Source organism: Leopardus geoffroyi, chromosome D1 (genome assembly GCF_018350155.1).
Source record: "Leopardus geoffroyi isolate Oge1 chromosome D1, O.geoffroyi_Oge1_pat1.0, whole genome shotgun sequence".
NCBI classification, from domain to species: Eukaryota; Metazoa; Chordata; class Mammalia; order Carnivora; family Felidae; genus Leopardus; species Leopardus geoffroyi.
This window is the reverse complement of record NC_059329.1, coordinates 108,086,123-108,102,074: the sequence shown is the minus strand read 5'-3', so window position 1 is coordinate 108,102,074 and position 15,952 is coordinate 108,086,123. Positions and strand designations below refer to the sequence as shown.

Here is a 15,952-nt window from a genome sequence, read left to right as displayed (position 1 = left end):
TGACTCAGTTGGTAGAGTATGTGACCCTTAGTCTCAGGGTCGTGAGTTCAAGCCCCACATTGGGCACGGAGCCTCCTTTTAAAAAGTAATTTCTGTTTCCTAGTAGAAATGGGACAAATCCCTGTTGAGCCAGTGCCTTGAGCACAGAAGGGCCAGCAAGGCGCTGGTACACCAGGAGGGGCGTCAGAGCCAGCCAGCCAGAAGAGGCTTGGATTCATCTGGGGAGCGGATGAGAATTTGGGAATGGTTGGGAGCAGGTCCCTAGCGGCAGGAAAATGAACTTGTAGGCCATTAGAGGTCAGGGCAGAGGTTTGTGTGGGCAGGGTCCCGTCACAACTTGGGTGCAAGGTGACTGCACAGGGAAAGTGGGGCTTTCTCCAGGACTATTGTGCACCAAGGAGCTTCCTGAGCTCTACTCAGAGCAGCCAGCCTTTGGCGAGTGAGTCCAGCCCCCGCGGCCCAAGATGCTAGCCAAGCCCGGAGACCCGACCCACCCAACTGGAGACAAGGGTTTGGAGGGTGGGTGACCCCCGCAGAGGCACAGCCCCGTGGGTGGGGCTGCAGATGGGAGCGTTTAAGGAAGTTTTCTGTATTCCCACCATGCCCGTGTAGGCACATTTTGGTATTTTCCTGATCTTTTTTCTCACTATGAAGCATGGCGGCCTGGGGAGATCAACCCAGTAATGCTGTTTGGGGGCAGACGAGAGCAGCGCTTGGGAGTTGGAAGACTTGGAGTGTAGACCCCACACCACGCTCGTGATTCCAGGGCTGGGCCTGCTGTGGCTCAGGATGTCCTCGGAAACAACTCAGCCTTCCCCCAAGCCAGGCTCTCAGTAACGTCCTGCGGCCGTCCGGGCCTCTGACCTGCTTCCCTGGCCCTCAGACCAGAACACCCAGTTCTTGCTCTCCACCAGCCCGCTGCCCGGGAGGCCCAGGCATCCTTTGAAATTGCACAAAGCCTTGGGCTCCTTTTGCTCAAAGAACAAAGCAGGATCCAAAAGGCGGCCTCCATAAGAGTAGGAGGCAGCAGCAGGCGGAGGCAGGAATTTATATTCTTATTTGAGAGTATAAATTGGATGAAGGAATTCAAGGCTCAGAATAGTAAAGCGACCAGCCTCAGGTCACACAGCAAATCAGTGCCGGGGCCAGGGCGTGAGCGGTGGATCGGGGACAGCCAGAGCCTCCGAGGGAAGGTCCTGGAGCTGCCAGGCCATGAAGACGAGGAAGTGGTATAAGGTTCCCGGTGCCGAGGCTCCCACTTTACAGGTGGGGTCACGGCCGTGAACCTTGGCCCACTGAGTCCCTGTCCAGTACTGTGGCCCCAGGTGGGAGGAATGAGTGGGAGAAGGTCTCCAATCACCTGGCAGCTGCATCACAGAGAGACCCAATACCACTGGCCAATGTTACGAGTGGGTGGGGGATGCTGGCTTCTCCTGCCCCTGTGGGCACAGGACTACAGTTCCCAGAGGCCCCTGCTCTGGGCTGGCAGCCCCTAGCCAGAGCCAGCCTGTAATCTGATTACCACCACTCTCGAAAGGTCACTTCAGAGCTCCTTGAAGGACAGCAACAGGGGGGATCTCGGAGTGGCTCAGCTTGGGTGGGGGTGGCGTGGGGGCAGTGGCCCTGCCTCAGGCGACCTTCACACAACCCCCTGGAACCTGGGGTCCCCCGGTCCCCCTTCTCCCAGACACCCAGCGTCCTCTGCTAGCTACACGTCTCCTGTTCGGGGCACCCTGACCCTTGGCTCCTTGCCCCTGTTGCCCCGATATATGACCTCGCTACCCGAGTGCAGACCCCTGCGCCCCCCACGTAAGGCCACCGTGGAAACTTGACCAGAGGTCATCCAGCCGGTGGTTTGCAGTCTTTGGGCAAATGTCTGAAAGAGAAACTAAGCTGCTTGGACGAAGGCGGGGTCTCCTGGCACCTGTTGCCCCCCCCGCCCCGCCCCCTGACAGCCTTCCTTGGCTTCTTCAAGGAGTCCTGACTGAGGCTGAAATCTGCCCCCCCACCCCCACCCCCAATCCATAACCCAGGAAAAGGACCCAGATCAGGGCAACCTCTTAGCCAAAGTCACAGCCCAACAACTCCAGTCAAACCGCAGGCCTCTCAAGGCCACACTGCCTGCTGCATCTTGCCTCTGACCCTGTGAAAGGCAGAGACGGGCACCAAAGACCCCAGTGGGCGAGGCCTGGAACAAGTGGGTCAGCGCAGGGCTGCGAAGGAGCCAGGCTGGGCCTGGCCTGGCCCTTGTGGAGCTCCGCTCTGCTCTCCCTGCCCGTCTCCTTTCTCCTCCCCTTGCCCCCAAAATAGCTCCCGGAGCTGCCCGGCCAAGACCCTCCCATCGCAGGGGGAGGCGGGGCAAGCTCCCCAGAGCCAGGCTTTAAAACCCCAGGCAGCTGGGGATCTCCACTCCCTGGCCGGAGGCACTGCTGAGGCCACCCATCAGTCCGGCCCGCCCTCCTGCAGCCATGTCCCGGCCCTTGTCAGACCAGGAGAAAAGGAAGCAAATTAGCGTGCGTGGCCTGGCCGGCGTGGAGAATGTGACGGAGCTGAAGAAGAACTTCAACCGGCACCTGCATTTCACACTTGTGAAAGACCGCAATGTGGCCACCCCGAGAGACTACTACTTTGCGCTGGCCCACACCGTCCGCGACCACCTCGTGGGCCGCTGGATCCGCACGCAGCAGCACTACTACGAGAAGGACCCCAAGGTGCCGCTCGGGGCATCCTGGGTGGGCAGTGGGCTGGGGGCCCCAGCAGGGGACCGGGAGAGCTCCACCAAGCGGCAGCCCTTCCGGGGGTCTGGCTTTTCTGCAGCAGCGGGTTCCTGACGTTGGAGGGTCGGGAACGGTGGGCGCCATTGCCAAGTGCGATGGGGTGCTGGGGCGATCCAGGCAGTGAGACCTGGGGCAGGGGCAAGGCCGGGTGGCGCGGGTCAGGCGGGCTGGGGGCAAAGGCCTAGCGCTCACTCAGAGAGCGGAGGGGCTTCCGGGGGTCAGGGAGACCCCTGCGGGTGGTCAGGGCGGACCTGAAATGGAAGGGTGGGTCATTACATGTGAGTGTGGTGGTGCTGGTGCGAGGCTGGGGCAGCTGGGGTGGTGGTAGCGGGATCAAGTGTCTTTGGGGTCATGGTAAATGTCAGCAACCTGATACTCCTGGGCAGGGGAGGGGGAGGGGCAGGCGAGTGGGGCAGGGAGGGGACCCAGGAAACCAGGAGACCCAGCATCCTGGATTCTAGTGCCTCTCTGTCCCCCTTCCTGGGGCTGAGGCTTGAGGATCAAGGGGACCTGGGCCCTGCAAGGACAGAAGGGGGCCGACTCCAGCCGTGAGTCAGTGTGTGTGACCTTGAGTAAAGGACTGGTTTCCCTAAGGCACCTTAGCCTTCCCCCTCTTGGGGAGCACTTGGGGGGGCTTCTCTGCTCCCCGATCCCCCGCTGGGCTGTTGGGAGGCTTGTGTGCGATGGAAGAGGGTCTCGCCTGTCCTCGGCACCTCAGTCCCTGAGGTAGATATGGCAGCCCCCTTTTCCAGATGAGGAAACGGAAGCTAGGAGAACAAAAGTGATGTGTCCAAAGTCAGAGGAAAGGCTGGACCGGAACCCTCCTGACGGGTCCTGAAGCCTGTGGTGGGGAGAAGAATACACAGGGACAGGGCTGGCACGTGCCGGGCCCCCGGAGTGGGACAGGAGGTGTGAGAGGCGCTGGCTAGACGCCGGAGGGCTGACCCCTCCCCCACCCATCTGTCTCTCCGGGCAGAGGATCTACTACCTGTCTCTGGAGTTCTACATGGGACGGACGCTACAAAACACCATGGTGAACCTGGCCTTGGAGAATGCCTGTGACGAAGCCACCTACCAGGTGTGCAGGGGGACGGGAGCGGGGTGAGCCTGAGATACTGGGGGACTCACCTGCTGGCCCTTGGCCTTGACCACTGCCACCCCTCCCCCCACCCCTCCAGCTGGGTCTGGACATGGAGGAGCTGGAGGAGATCGAGGAGGACGCGGGGCTGGGCAACGGGGGCCTGGGTCGGCTGGCCGGTGAGTGGATAGGGTGGCAGGGGCGGGGCGGGCAGAAGGGTTCCTGTGTGCCGGGTCCCTGACACCCACCTCCCCGTAACCCCCTAGCATGCTTTCTGGACTCCATGGCAACACTGGGCCTGGCTGCCTACGGCTACGGGATCCGCTATGAGTTTGGGATTTTTAACCAGAAGATCTGTGGGGGCTGGCAGGTGAGCAGCCTCGGGCCCTGGCCTTGTGGGGCCCCAGGCACGATGGAGCGGACCCCCCCCTTTGGTCATCCACCTCCGGATAGACCCAGAACCAGCCTCAGCCTTGAGAGAAGGCATCCTTGTCCCTTCCCCCTGGCCCCAAAGCCTGCTGGTTTTGCACGGGCACCCACACCTGTGCCACCTCTCAGACTCCCATGCACATACCATGTCCCATGGGATATGCCACCAGACCGGGGGTGGGCGCCACCCCAGGGCCCTTAATTTATACTCCGTAGAGGGCCCAGCAGGGCCACTGCTCCTGCCCTACCCACTGCCTCCCGCGGTGTGAGCCTGGGTCTGACGCTGCCTTCCTTTCTCCCCTGACCTGCCTTGGACTCAGATGGAGGAGGCCGATGACTGGCTTCGCTACGGAAACCCCTGGGAGAAGGCCCGACCCGAGTTCACGCTGCCTGTGCACTTCTATGGCCGAGTGGAGCACACCAGCCAGGGGGCCAAGTGGGTGGACACACAGGTAAGGGTGAGGCCAGGGAGTGGGGGGAGCCCCCAGGGAGGGGGAAGCAGGGAGGAAGAGGCTCTGGAAGAAAACAGGGAGATACGGGGAGAGAGCCTGGAGACTACCGGACCCAGTGCTATTTACAATGAAGGGCACTGAGGCTCAGAGAGGTTAAGTGATTTACTCGAGGTCACACAGCTTGGGTCAGGAGAGGCTGGAGACAGGGTCACAGAGGAGCCAAGCCAAGCACAGGGCCCAGGGGGAGGAGAGAGCCTGCCGTGCTCCACCAGTGCCCTTCCCCCGACCTGGCTCCTTTCCACCCCACAAGACTCATCCCAGAATAATCACGGTGACTTGACTCCCCCCAGAAAGGGAGACAATCAAAACCTTGAGAGAGGAACTGACTTGTCCAAGGTCACACAACAAGTGAGAGGGAGCCTGAAGCCAAACCAGGTGTCTGAACCTCAGACCCAGGTGTCAGAGAACCTCAGTCAGCTCTCTTGCCGTGGCTGTAGGTCATAGGCCTCCAGACGGCTGCACAGAAACCTCTTTGCTTTCAGAATGGGCCATTTGTCGGGCTGTCATTTATGACAAGATTCAGTAGGGGCTCTGGCTGCCCCCTAGCTCTGTGCTCTCGGGCCAGTCCCTTCCCTCTCGGAGCTGCACCTTCCACTCTTTTCCAATCAGGGGCTAAGCTGCTTCGGTGTTGGGGAGAAAGGGCGCCGGGCCTTGGAGAAGTGCTTATGCCCCCAGCCCCGTGGTAGCGGGCAGCTGTTGGCAGCAATGATCGCCATTTGCTAATTGTGGGAGGTGGGACCAGCATTAGTCACTGCTAATTAGCCCGGTGGTCAACCAGGCATATGCCCTTCGGATGGACTTGACGTCTGTGTCCCCTTCAGCCAGGCCCCGGGGCCCCCCAGCCCTCTGATGAGTCCAGAGTATCTTCTAGATTGTGCTTGGGCCAGGCGGGCCCGCTCATCCCCATCACTGTCGAGTGGCCCCCAACGGAGCCCCGCCTTGGGCTCCAGACTCATCACTGCCCCCTGTAATCCTCGCAGGCAGCCGGGCAAGGTGGGGTGGGGGGGGGGTGGGGAGACCCTGGGGGGCCCTCTCTCTATGGATGAGGCCCAGAGAGGTTGAGAGTTTCGCTCACAGTTACCCAGAGTGGGCAGTAGAACCTGGGGCTGGGGGGTTGGTGCAAGGTAGAGACAAAGGCAGGAGTTGTGGCTCTCGGGGGCCCCCCAAGTCACGTGGCAGATACCCAGCTCCTGCCACCACGTCCAACACGCCTGCAGGTGGTACTGGCCATGCCTTACGACACTCCTGTGCCTGGCTACCGTAACAATATCGTCAACACCATGCGCCTGTGGTCGGCCAAGGCCCCCAATGACTTCAACCTCAAGGACTGTGAGTTCAGCCGCCTGCCCGCACCCCTGCCTGCCCCGGCCTGTGCTCAGCCTGGGCCCGACACTGTCCCCACTTTCACCCCTCAGTCAACGTCGGTGGCTACATCCAGGCTGTGCTGGACCGAAACCTGGCGGAGAACATCTCTCGCGTCCTGTACCCCAACGACAACGTACGTCACCTCCTGGGCTGGGGGCGGGAAACCTGAAAGCCTAGGAGAGGGCGGAAAACGGGGAGGGACAGCCTCTGGCGCCCTAGTGACACCCAGGACATATCCTTTGTTTTTTTAAGTTTATTTATTTATTTTTTAGTAATCTCTACACCCCCAACGTGACTCTCGAACTCACAACCCTGAGATCAAGGGTCACATCTCTTCTAACTGAGTCAGCCGGGCGCCCCGCAGCACCCAGGACGTATTGTTGGCTCCTGTCGTGTCCTGTTCCCCCCCCCGCCCCCCCCCCCCAAGTACTTTTGGTTCTTTAAGAGGACACCTAAGTCCTGGGGGCAGCGAGTTGGGGCAGGGCACTTTGGGGGACCTGTTCCCTGGTGATGCCGACAATACTCCGGGTCCTCGAATGCCCCCGTCCTCATACCATCCCCTCCACTACCTGGTGGGTGAAAATCCCCTGGGTCCTGGAGGCGGGGGCTGTTCAGGGCGCAAGGGGCTTGGTGTGGGCAGGAGTCTCCTGGCCACGCTGTGGCACCGTCGGAACCCGCCACCCCCCACCCCCTTGACTCAGCCCTGCCTTGAACTGTCCCCAGTTCTTTGAGGGGAAGGAGCTGCGGTTGAAGCAGGAGTACTTTGTGGTGGCCGCCACCCTCCAGGACATCATCCGCCGCTTCAAATCCTCCAAGTTCGGCTGCCGTGACCCCGTGCGCACGAGCTTCGACGCCTTTCCGGATAAGGTGCCAGGCCCCAGGGAGGGCCCCCCTCTACACCTCCCGTGATGCATGCCATCGCCTCTCCCCTCCAGCCTCAGCCTGCCCCCTCATGTTGTAGATGAGGAAGTGGGGGCTGGGGGTGTGTGTGAGGGTGGCCTGTTCGGGATCCTCAATCGACGGGCACCTAACCCGGGAACTTCCCTCCCCCTCCTGCCCGCCGCTGCCCCCACGAGGGCCGCCACACCCAGCTCAGCCTGGAACCACGTGGAGGGGGCTCTGAAGGGGCAAAGGACAGCGACCATAGCCTTGGTTTGGATCCCAGCCTGACTCCCAACCCCCTCCCCACAGGTGGCCATCCAGCTGAATGATACCCATCCTTCTTTGGCCATCCCCGAGCTCATGAGGATACTGGTGGATCTGGAGAGGCTGGACTGGGACAAGGTGGGCTCCGGGACCCTCCACCCCTGCCTGAGCCTCTCTGTCTCAGGGTTGCCTTTCCCGGTCTGGGAAGTAGAAATCCGTGAGGGCAGCCCGCACAAAGCAGACAGTAGCGTAAGGCCCCGAGGGCGAGTGTCCTAGAACCTACCTGTCCCCCGGTGACAGGGCCCAGGCTCCTGGCCGCACTCTGTGTGTGTTGGGGAGCCATAGGGCTCAGGCCCCGGGGTCCCTGACCGCCCCCCTCCTCTTCATCAGGCCTGGGACGTGACGGTCAGGACCTGTGCCTACACCAACCACACGGTACTGCCCGAGGCCCTGGAACGCTGGCCCGTGCATCTGATTGAGGCGCTGCTGCCTCGACATCTCCAGATCATCTACGAGATCAATCAGCGCTTCCTTAATGTGAGTGGAGGAGGCCTGGGCTGGAGGGTGCAGGGCTGTGGGTAGAGTGCTGGGGGTACGGGGCTGGGGACCTCGGCTCTGGAGGCCGCGGCGTCTGAGCTCTGGGCTCTCCCTGCGCAGCGGGTGGCAGCCGTCTTCCCAGGGGACGTGGACCGGCTGCGGCGCATGTCGCTTGTGGAGGAGGGCGCAGTGAAACGCATCAACATGGCCCACCTCTGCATCGCCGGGTCGCATGCCGTCAATGGCGTGGCCCGCATCCACTCCGAGATCCTCAAGAAGACCATGTGAGACCCGCTCCCCAGGCCCCGCCCCCCGCTGGCCCCGCCCACCCACGCCCCTCACCACCTGACCCCAGCTGGCCCTTTCCACAGGTAGCACAGCTTTTATGAGCATCATGGCCCTGATGTCCGGTACAATCCTGTCCCCAAATGATCTCCTCTCACATACAGCCACCCCCTCATCCCCAGGCCCCTCTCAGCAAGAAACCAGGGTCGGGCCTCCAGGAGGAGACCTTCGTCCCGCAGGGGTGGGTAGTGACCCTCCAACCCCATCCTGCAGCTTCAAGGACTTCTACGAGCTGGAGCCACATAAATTCCAGAATAAGACCAATGGCATCACCCCTCGTCGCTGGCTAGTCCTGTGTAACCCTGGGCTGGCAGAGGTCATTGCTGAGGTGAGAGGTCACTGTGTGGCCAGTAGGGGTGAACACGGGTCGCTACAGGGACCAGCTGTGCATGGACACGTAGGTGGGCCACTGCAGGGGGCCCAGTGGAGGGCCGAAATCCATCCTGCGCTGCGTTCCCCTAGCTTTGCATGTGCCTGGAGGAGGGGGACCGTTTTCTTGTTTGCATGAGGATGCTCTGTGGGCTAATGGAGGCCTGGCTACGGAGGTCAGCCTCGGAGAGGGTCAGAACGGGTCACATCTGAAGTGAGACTGACAGGAGCAGAGATTGTGAGCAGGGCGTCAAGGTCACTGTCTGTCAGAGGAAAAGGCCAGGAGAAAGGCCTGCTGGGGTCCCGTGAGGTCAGCCATCAGAGCTCAAGGTCCAGCGGGAAGATGGTGGTGCCCACACCACGCCCCAGCAGGGAGGCTGGCGAAGGAGGGGTTGTCTGCAGGGGGTGAGGCCTGGCTGACGCCGGAAAGGGACCTTTCTGTGCGGGAGGCTGGAGGAGGGGTGTAGGCCTGACCGACAGCCACCGCCCCACAGCGCATCGGGGAGGACTACATCTCCGACCTGGACCAGCTGCGCAAGCTGCTATCGTACGTGGACGATGAAGCCTTTATCCGGGATGTGGCCAAAGTGAAGCAGGTATGGAGTGTGGCGACCTGGAACACTGGTGCCGGGGCAGGAGGGAGCATGCTGGAGGCACCAGCCCCCGGGCCCGGCTCAGGGATGGCCCGCGGGGCCTGTCTCCCCGGCAGCCTCGGGCCTGGTAGACATTGCCTGGCGTCCAAGGTGACAGGGCATCATCTGACCGCACTGGAAGAGTGCTGGCATTGATTAGCGATGTCTGCCCTGGCGCACGCGGGGATAAAGGTGGCGAGCGAGCCTTCTGTCCGCTCCCTTTCTGGGAAAGAAATGACACTGCGGGATCTCCTGAGGCTGAGGCCCGTTGGTGAAGCTCTCCCCCCCCCCACCCGTCCTCCCTGCCTTCAGGAAAACAAGTTAAAGTTCGCCGCGTACCTGGAGAGGGAGTACAAAGTCCATATCAACCCCAACTCGCTCTTCGACGTCCAGGTGAAGCGAATTCACGAATATAAACGCCAGCTCCTCAACTGCCTCCACGTCATCACCCTGTACAACCGTGAGTGGCAGGGGTGCCCTCTGTCTCTTGGCGCTCCCCTCTGCGTACCCCTCCCCCCGCCCCGTGTACCACGTACCTCCTAGTCAACGTCTCCTTTGGCCTCGGGACAGCTCTTGGGGCATGGACTTACCCCCATTTCATAGACAGGCAAACTGAGGCTCGGAGAGGGGAAAGTGACAGATCGGAAGTCACATAGCAAGCGGTTGCCCGAATCAGGCCTACTGTCTAGGGCGCTGGTGGATAGGTGTCGTCAGGAGGCCAAACCTGGCCCGCTGATCTCTTGTTTCTCCACAGGCATCAAGCAGGAACCCAATAGGTTTGTTGTGCCCCGAACTGTGATGATTGGAGGGAAGGTGAGGAGCCAGGCCGCAGACCGCGGCTCTGATCCTTTGACAGCCGGGTTGAGGTCAGCCTGGCTGGGTTGCAGGATAAGGGTAGGGGGCCAGGCTGTGGAGCTGACCCCAGACTGTGCTCCCACAGGCTGCCCCTGGATACCACATGGCTAAGATGATCATCAAACTCATCACAGCCATTGGGGATGTGGTTAACCACGACCCAGTGGTAGGAGACCGCCTCCGTGTGATCTTCCTGGAGAACTACCGAGTCTCGCTGGCCGAGAAAGGTGGGGTGCCGCCAGAGGGACGCTTTGATTAGTTCAGTCCCAGGAAGGGGTATTGGTCACCTGTTCCTGGGGTACTTGCACTTGGAAGAAGAATCTGGACAGGACAAGGCTCAAATCATGAGGATGTCCCCCCACCCCCACCCCGATGGCGGTGGGGGGTTCGGGCAGTACAGGGTGAAATTATAGGGAAGATTTGCCCTTCAAATCGTGCACACAGTGGGGCAGGGGCGGGGAGAGAGTCCAGTCCAGGTTCAGACCTCAGATGGCCAACGATCACCAAGCAGTGGGGTGGAGTGGGGTGGAGGGGCTGGCGGTGGGAGGGAGATTCAGCTGGTGACTGTGGGAGGGTTGGGGTGGAGGGGGGCTCTGACTCTGGCTGTACCTCGGGCCAGCCTAGCTCCACAGCCCCCAGCTGGGGTGGGACCTTTCCTGGAGCTGAGTTTGTCCCCTGCTGCCGCCCCACAGTGATCCCAGCTGCTGACCTCTCCGAGCAGATCTCCACTGCAGGCACTGAGGCCTCAGGCACCGGCAACATGAAGTTCATGCTCAATGGGGCTCTGACCATTGGCACCATGGACGGGGCCAACGTGGAAATGGCGGAAGAGGCAGGCGAAGAGAACTTCTTCATCTTTGGCATGCGGGTGGAGGACGTGGAAAAGCTCGACCAGAGAGGGTATGGGGGTCAAGGGCTCCGAAGTTCACAGTCCATGGGCAGGAGGCACCGAGGAGGTGTGGCTACTGGAGGGTAGGGCTTGGGAGCAAGGGGCATACCTGGAAAGGCCGGCCCAGGCTGCACAAGGTCTCAGTCATGGCCATTAGGGTTCCGGAGAACTTTTGAGATGACTTACAACCAATGAGGTTAACGGCATGGGAAAAGAAAGAAGGGACACAACACTGAAGGAAAAGGAGCAGAAAATGATATCAGTCGTAGGCTATGATATTATTTATTGCTGGAATTTCTGGAAGTAAAATTGAATTCTTAGCTCCCTGGCAGGCATGGCAAAAGGGGAAAGATGAGGACAGTAAATACAGCTGTGCTTGTGGCCAGAAAGGCGGTTCCTCAAAGTAGACATTAGATTTCTTAAAATTTATTTAAAAATTTTTTTTCTTACCATACAAGCAAGATGTGCTCCTTAATTGGAAAAATATGAAACCACAAAGAATAAAATAACAGTCATTCATAATTTAATCACCCGTTTTTACTTTTTTAATGTTTATTTTATTTATTTTGAGAGAGAGAGAGAGAGAGAGAGCGAGGCAGCAGGGAAGGGGCAGAGAGAGGGAGAGAGAATCCCAAGCAAGCTCGGTGCTGGGAGTGCAGAGCTCAACGTGGGGCTCGAACTCACGGACTGTGAGATCATGACCTGAGCCCAAATCAAGAGGCAGATGCTTCACCGACTGAGCCATTCAGGTGCCCCTCATCACCCATTTTTAAAGCCATAGTCCTTTTTCTTTTCTTTTCTTTTTTTAAATTTTTTAATGTTTATTTATTTTTGAGACAGAGAGAGACAGGTACGAGTGGGGGTTGGGCAGAGAGAGAGGGAAACACAGAATCCGAAGCAGGCTCCAGGCTCTGAGCTGTCAGCACAGAGCCCGACATGGGGCTCGAACCCACAAACCGGGAGATCATGACCTGAGCCGAAGCTGGACGTTCAACCGACTGAGCCACCCAGGTGCCCCACTGTAGTCCTATCTCTACGTGTATCACTATGCGTGTGTATATATGTAGGGTTTTGAAAGTTGGGACTAACACGTGTACAATTTTGAAGCCTGATGTCAGCACTGGTGAGGCATTTTCCATGTTACTAAATAGTCTTTAAACTATTTAAAAATGTTTGTATAGGGTTCCGTCGTATGGACATGCTGTAATTTATTTATCCAGTTCCATACTGTTGGACATTAAGGTTGATTTCTGCTGTTTCTTAGTGTAAATATCACTGCGATCCCATCCTTTTATATCTAGGCCCACATCTCTATTTCCTGAAGATAATTATTAGAAGGAGATATATTTCTGAGTCAAAAAAGTATGAGACCGGGGCGGGGCGCCTGGGTGGCTCAGTCGGTTGAACGTCCAACTTCAGCTCAGGTCAAGATCTCAGGGTTCGTGGGTTCGAGCCCCGCGTTGGGCTCTGTGCTGACAACTCAGCGCCCGGAGCCTGCTTCAGATTCTGCGTCTCCCTCTCTCTCTGCTTCTCCCCCCTTGCACTCTGTCTGTCTGTCTCTCTCTCTCAAAAATAAATAAACATTAAAAATTTTTTTTTAATTAAAAAAAAAAAAAGTATGAGACCTTCTTCTCCTCCTCCCTTCTTCTTCAAGTATGAGTTCTTAAGGCTTTTGATGCATATTGCCAAATTGCTTTCCAGAAAGTTGGTAGCGGCTCACACTCCCACCACCTGCTTCTGAGAGCTGGCATTAAATATTGAAAGGAAATTTCTCCTGTTGGGCTTGACTAGGAAGTTCAGACTTTATCCTTTGGATAGGAGGGAGACAGGACATGTTTTGAGCCAGATCCAACACGTTCGGAAGCAGGCTCCAGGAGGACAATTTTGGGTATAAGGTGGAGGCCGGACTGCGGGGGGCAAGGTGCAGGTGGGGGCCCAGCGTGGAGGCCGCCGCGCCATAATGCGAGGAGAATGGCCCGCACTGCCAGTGCTGGGGATGGGGGTGAGGGACATTGTTGAGGAGTCGCCCTTGGTTGCCGGTTGGAAGTGGGGAGGCGAGGAAAGAGAGGAGACTGGCCTCGGGGAGGGTTTTGAACCCAGGTGGCTGAGGGGTGGCTGGACTGCTTCAGAAAGCGGCGCATGGGAAGAAAGCTGGCGCCAAGCCAGCGATGGGCTCGGTTGGACGGTCCGAGTTTAAGGATGTCCGAGGACATGCCTGGTGCTTCCTCCTGGGGCCCGAAGGCGGACGGACTTGGGCGAGGGAGCGAGAAAAGCATTTAGGAAGGAAACACACTGGTTAGGAGAGGTGGTGGTGTATGGGAGGGAAAAAAGAACACTTGGTTTGGGGCCTTTGGCTCAGACATTTACCTTTTTGCCGTCTCCAGGCCTCAACTACACAAGGGGGATGAAAAGCTGAGCAGAGAAGGGAGAGGGTCCTCCAGAGGGGTGCAGCAGCTCTAGGGAGGGCAGCCGCAAGGCTGGGGCCTGGGTTTTGGCCCTGAGGCTTAGGACTTTTCGGATTTTCTCTGGAGGAGGAGCCAGGAACTCCTGGCCACAGTGCTGACTGTTCTTTCCCCACAGGTACAACGCCCAGGAGTACTATGACCGAATTCCGGAGCTTCGGCAGATCATTGAGCAGCTGAGCAGTGGTTTCTTCTCCCCCAAACAGCCAGACCTGTTCAAGGACATTGTCAACATGCTTATGCACCATGACCGGTGAGCTGGTTGGCCAGGGAACTGTGCAGGTGGGGCTGCTGGGCTGAACTGGGCTCAGGTGCCGTGTGTGGGGAGGCTGGGTGGGGGTCCTGGGCAATTGGGGCCAGGCTCTTCTGGAAGCAGTTTCCCTCTCCTGGCCCTCGCACACCATCAGGACAGGCCGGGCTTGGCCCTTGATCTCATGGAGCTTCCTGCCTCTCTGTTCCCTTCCAGGTTTAAAGTCTTTGCAGATTATGAAGATTACATTAAGTGCCAGGAGAAAGTCAGTGCTTTGTACAAGGTGAGGGGCCCTGGGCCAGGGGTTGGCAAGGCTTTGGTGGCCCTGGATGGGATGGGGTGGAAGCTGGGGACCCCACCGGCAGAATGAACCCAGAGCTCTCTTTTGGCTTGTAGAATCCAAGAGAGTGGACACGAATGGTGATCCGGAACATAGCCACATCAGGCAAGTTCTCCAGTGACCGAACTATTGCCCAGTACGCCCGGGAGATCTGGGGCGTCGATCCTTCGCGCAAGCGCCTGCCGGCCCCTGATGAGACCATCTGAGCCTCCAGACCAGACCCCAAACTGGCCCCTGTGTTTGTTTGCAATCCCTTGGGCCAGCCCCGGGTCCCCACCCAGAGGGGGGATACTGGAGTTCGTTCTCTCAGCCTTTTCCTGGAACCTCCCATCTTCCCCCAGTCTCAAGGCCCCAGTGTCCAGTGTGACTAAGGACACTGCTCCCATCCTGTCCTCGGGCTCCCTGCCCCCTCCTATTTAAGGGTCTGACCAACTGTACCCACTCTTCAATAAATTGATTCTCCTTGGGAACCTCCTTACTCCTCTGTCTGTTGGGAAATATTTTTAGCTCTGGGCGGGCACCGCGGCAGCTGCGCAGTCACCGCGCTTTGCCCCCACAACCGGCAGGTGCGTCCCCTCCGAAGGAGGGGGCAGCCCATGGGGGCGGGACCCGAGACTCTCCAGCCTCCTTTCAGGCGTCACCCTCCACGCCTCTCTTCCCAGTGCTGTGTCCATACTAGGTCAGCGGCCTGCCAAGCTGGCCGGGGGCGGGGCGTCCTCCTGGGTGGGGCCCACAGGGGCTGGGAGCCGGGACTTGGGCCGAGGCCTCTAGGACTACCGAGGGTCCACACTGTCCGGGGCAGGACTTGGGAGGGGGAGGAGCCTGTGGGTGGTTGGCGCCTTCTTGACTCCGCCCGTAGCCCCGCCCCACTGCGGCGTTTAAGGGTCTCTGAGCAGGTGGCTACGCTGGGTCTAAAGTCTGGGGAGTTAGGGTGGGGGACGTTCACAGACGGTCTGGGCTAGGCCAGTGTTGCCCCCTCCCCTCACTTTGGGGAAATTGAGGACCAGAAAGAGGCTGTTTCTCGGCCTCCTATTACCAAAACTGAGGTGTGGGGGAGGTCCTGCCTCCCCAGCCCTGAGGCAGGAAGGGGCAAGCCTCGAAAGGCAGGTTTGGGGCCGGTGGTTTCACAGTGAGTGTATTTGAATCCAAACAGCCGGAAATGGTTACCGGCTCCCCTAGGCCTGGCTTGTGGGACCCCAACTGCTTGTGGCTGCCCCTCCCAAGTTCCTCCCTGCCCCGGGGGGTGGTGGGGTGGTGGGGTGGTGGGGGAGACGCACGCTGACCTCCAGTCCCCCAAGTTGCGCAGAGCCCACCCGCCGCTTGCAGCAGCCCCTTCCCATCTGGCCCCGTGAGGAGCCAGGCTTCCGGGGCCCCAGTCCCTCCTGTGTGAACTCGGGGCCCCCCCACCCCCCTCCACAGACATCGAGGCCCCGTTTTCAGGTAGCCGCGTTTTCATGCCTCCCTCTCCCACAAGGCCCCTGTCCCCAAAATGTTCCCATCTTGTCCTAGCCCCTCCTCCAGGCTATCACAGAACCCGCTCTCCCCACGCCCCCGATCTCTACCAGGTCTGTGCCCCCCGCTGCCCGCAGGAAGACGCCCGGCCCCGGGTCGGGTTAGCCCCGTGGGAACGGTTTGTCTCGAAAACAGGAACCCGGGCCGGGGGCTGGGCGGGGCGCCCCTTCCCCACCGCAGTCCGCTTCCTGCCCCTCCCGGCTTCCTCTGCCCAACAGCCGGCAGGGCGGGGGGCGTAGGGGCGTCTGGGTGGGGGGAGAGGGCTCTCGATTTACATCCCCCCTCCACGTCCCGCGAGGCCTGACCTCCGCTCGCCCACCCTCCGCGCGGCCGGTGGCGCAGCCCCAGCCCGCGGCCCTGGCTTCCCGGGCGGCGCGGCAGGGGAGGGGTTAAGCTGCCGCAGGGACGGCCGCGTGCGGGGCGAGAGGGAGCCCCCGGTGGGGGAGGCGCAGCC

The 15,952-nt window shown here is 59.8% G+C and overlaps 1 protein-coding gene across 1 annotated transcript; it reads left to right on the top strand.

The window, feature by feature from the left end:
* The first annotated feature begins 2,390 nt into the window (after window positions 1-2,390).
* PYGM (glycogen phosphorylase, muscle associated) lies at window positions 2,391-14,464 on the top strand. The gene is made up of 20 exons (XM_045485808.1): window positions 2,391-2,711; window positions 3,754-3,855; window positions 3,956-4,034; window positions 4,122-4,225; window positions 4,605-4,736; window positions 6,014-6,125; window positions 6,212-6,294; window positions 6,885-7,028; window positions 7,353-7,445; window positions 7,698-7,844; window positions 7,965-8,128; window positions 8,403-8,517; window positions 9,053-9,154; window positions 9,503-9,650; window positions 9,945-10,003; window positions 10,131-10,272; window positions 10,738-10,945; window positions 13,515-13,649; window positions 13,863-13,929; window positions 14,043-14,464. Exons 1-20 carry the CDS (start codon window positions 2,469-2,471, stop codon window positions 14,190-14,192), a joined length of 2,529 nt encoding a protein of 842 aa, XP_045341764.1. The 5' UTR covers window positions 2,391-2,468; the 3' UTR covers window positions 14,193-14,464.
* Window positions 14,465-15,952: the final 1,488 nt, after the last annotated feature.

Excerpts from the sequence above, each read along its gene's own strand:
- PYGM (XM_045485808.1), top strand. The coding sequence starts at position 2,469 with ATGTCCCGGCCCTTGTCAGACCAGGAGAAAAGGAAGCAAATTAGCGTG. Across the intron at positions 2,712-3,753 it reads ACTACGAGAAGGACCCCAAG|AGGATCTACTACCTGTCTCT; the intron begins GTGCCGCTCGGG and ends CTCTCCGGGCAG. Across the intron at positions 7,845-7,964 it reads TCAATCAGCGCTTCCTTAAT|CGGGTGGCAGCCGTCTTCCC; the intron begins GTGAGTGGAGGA and ends CTCCCTGCGCAG.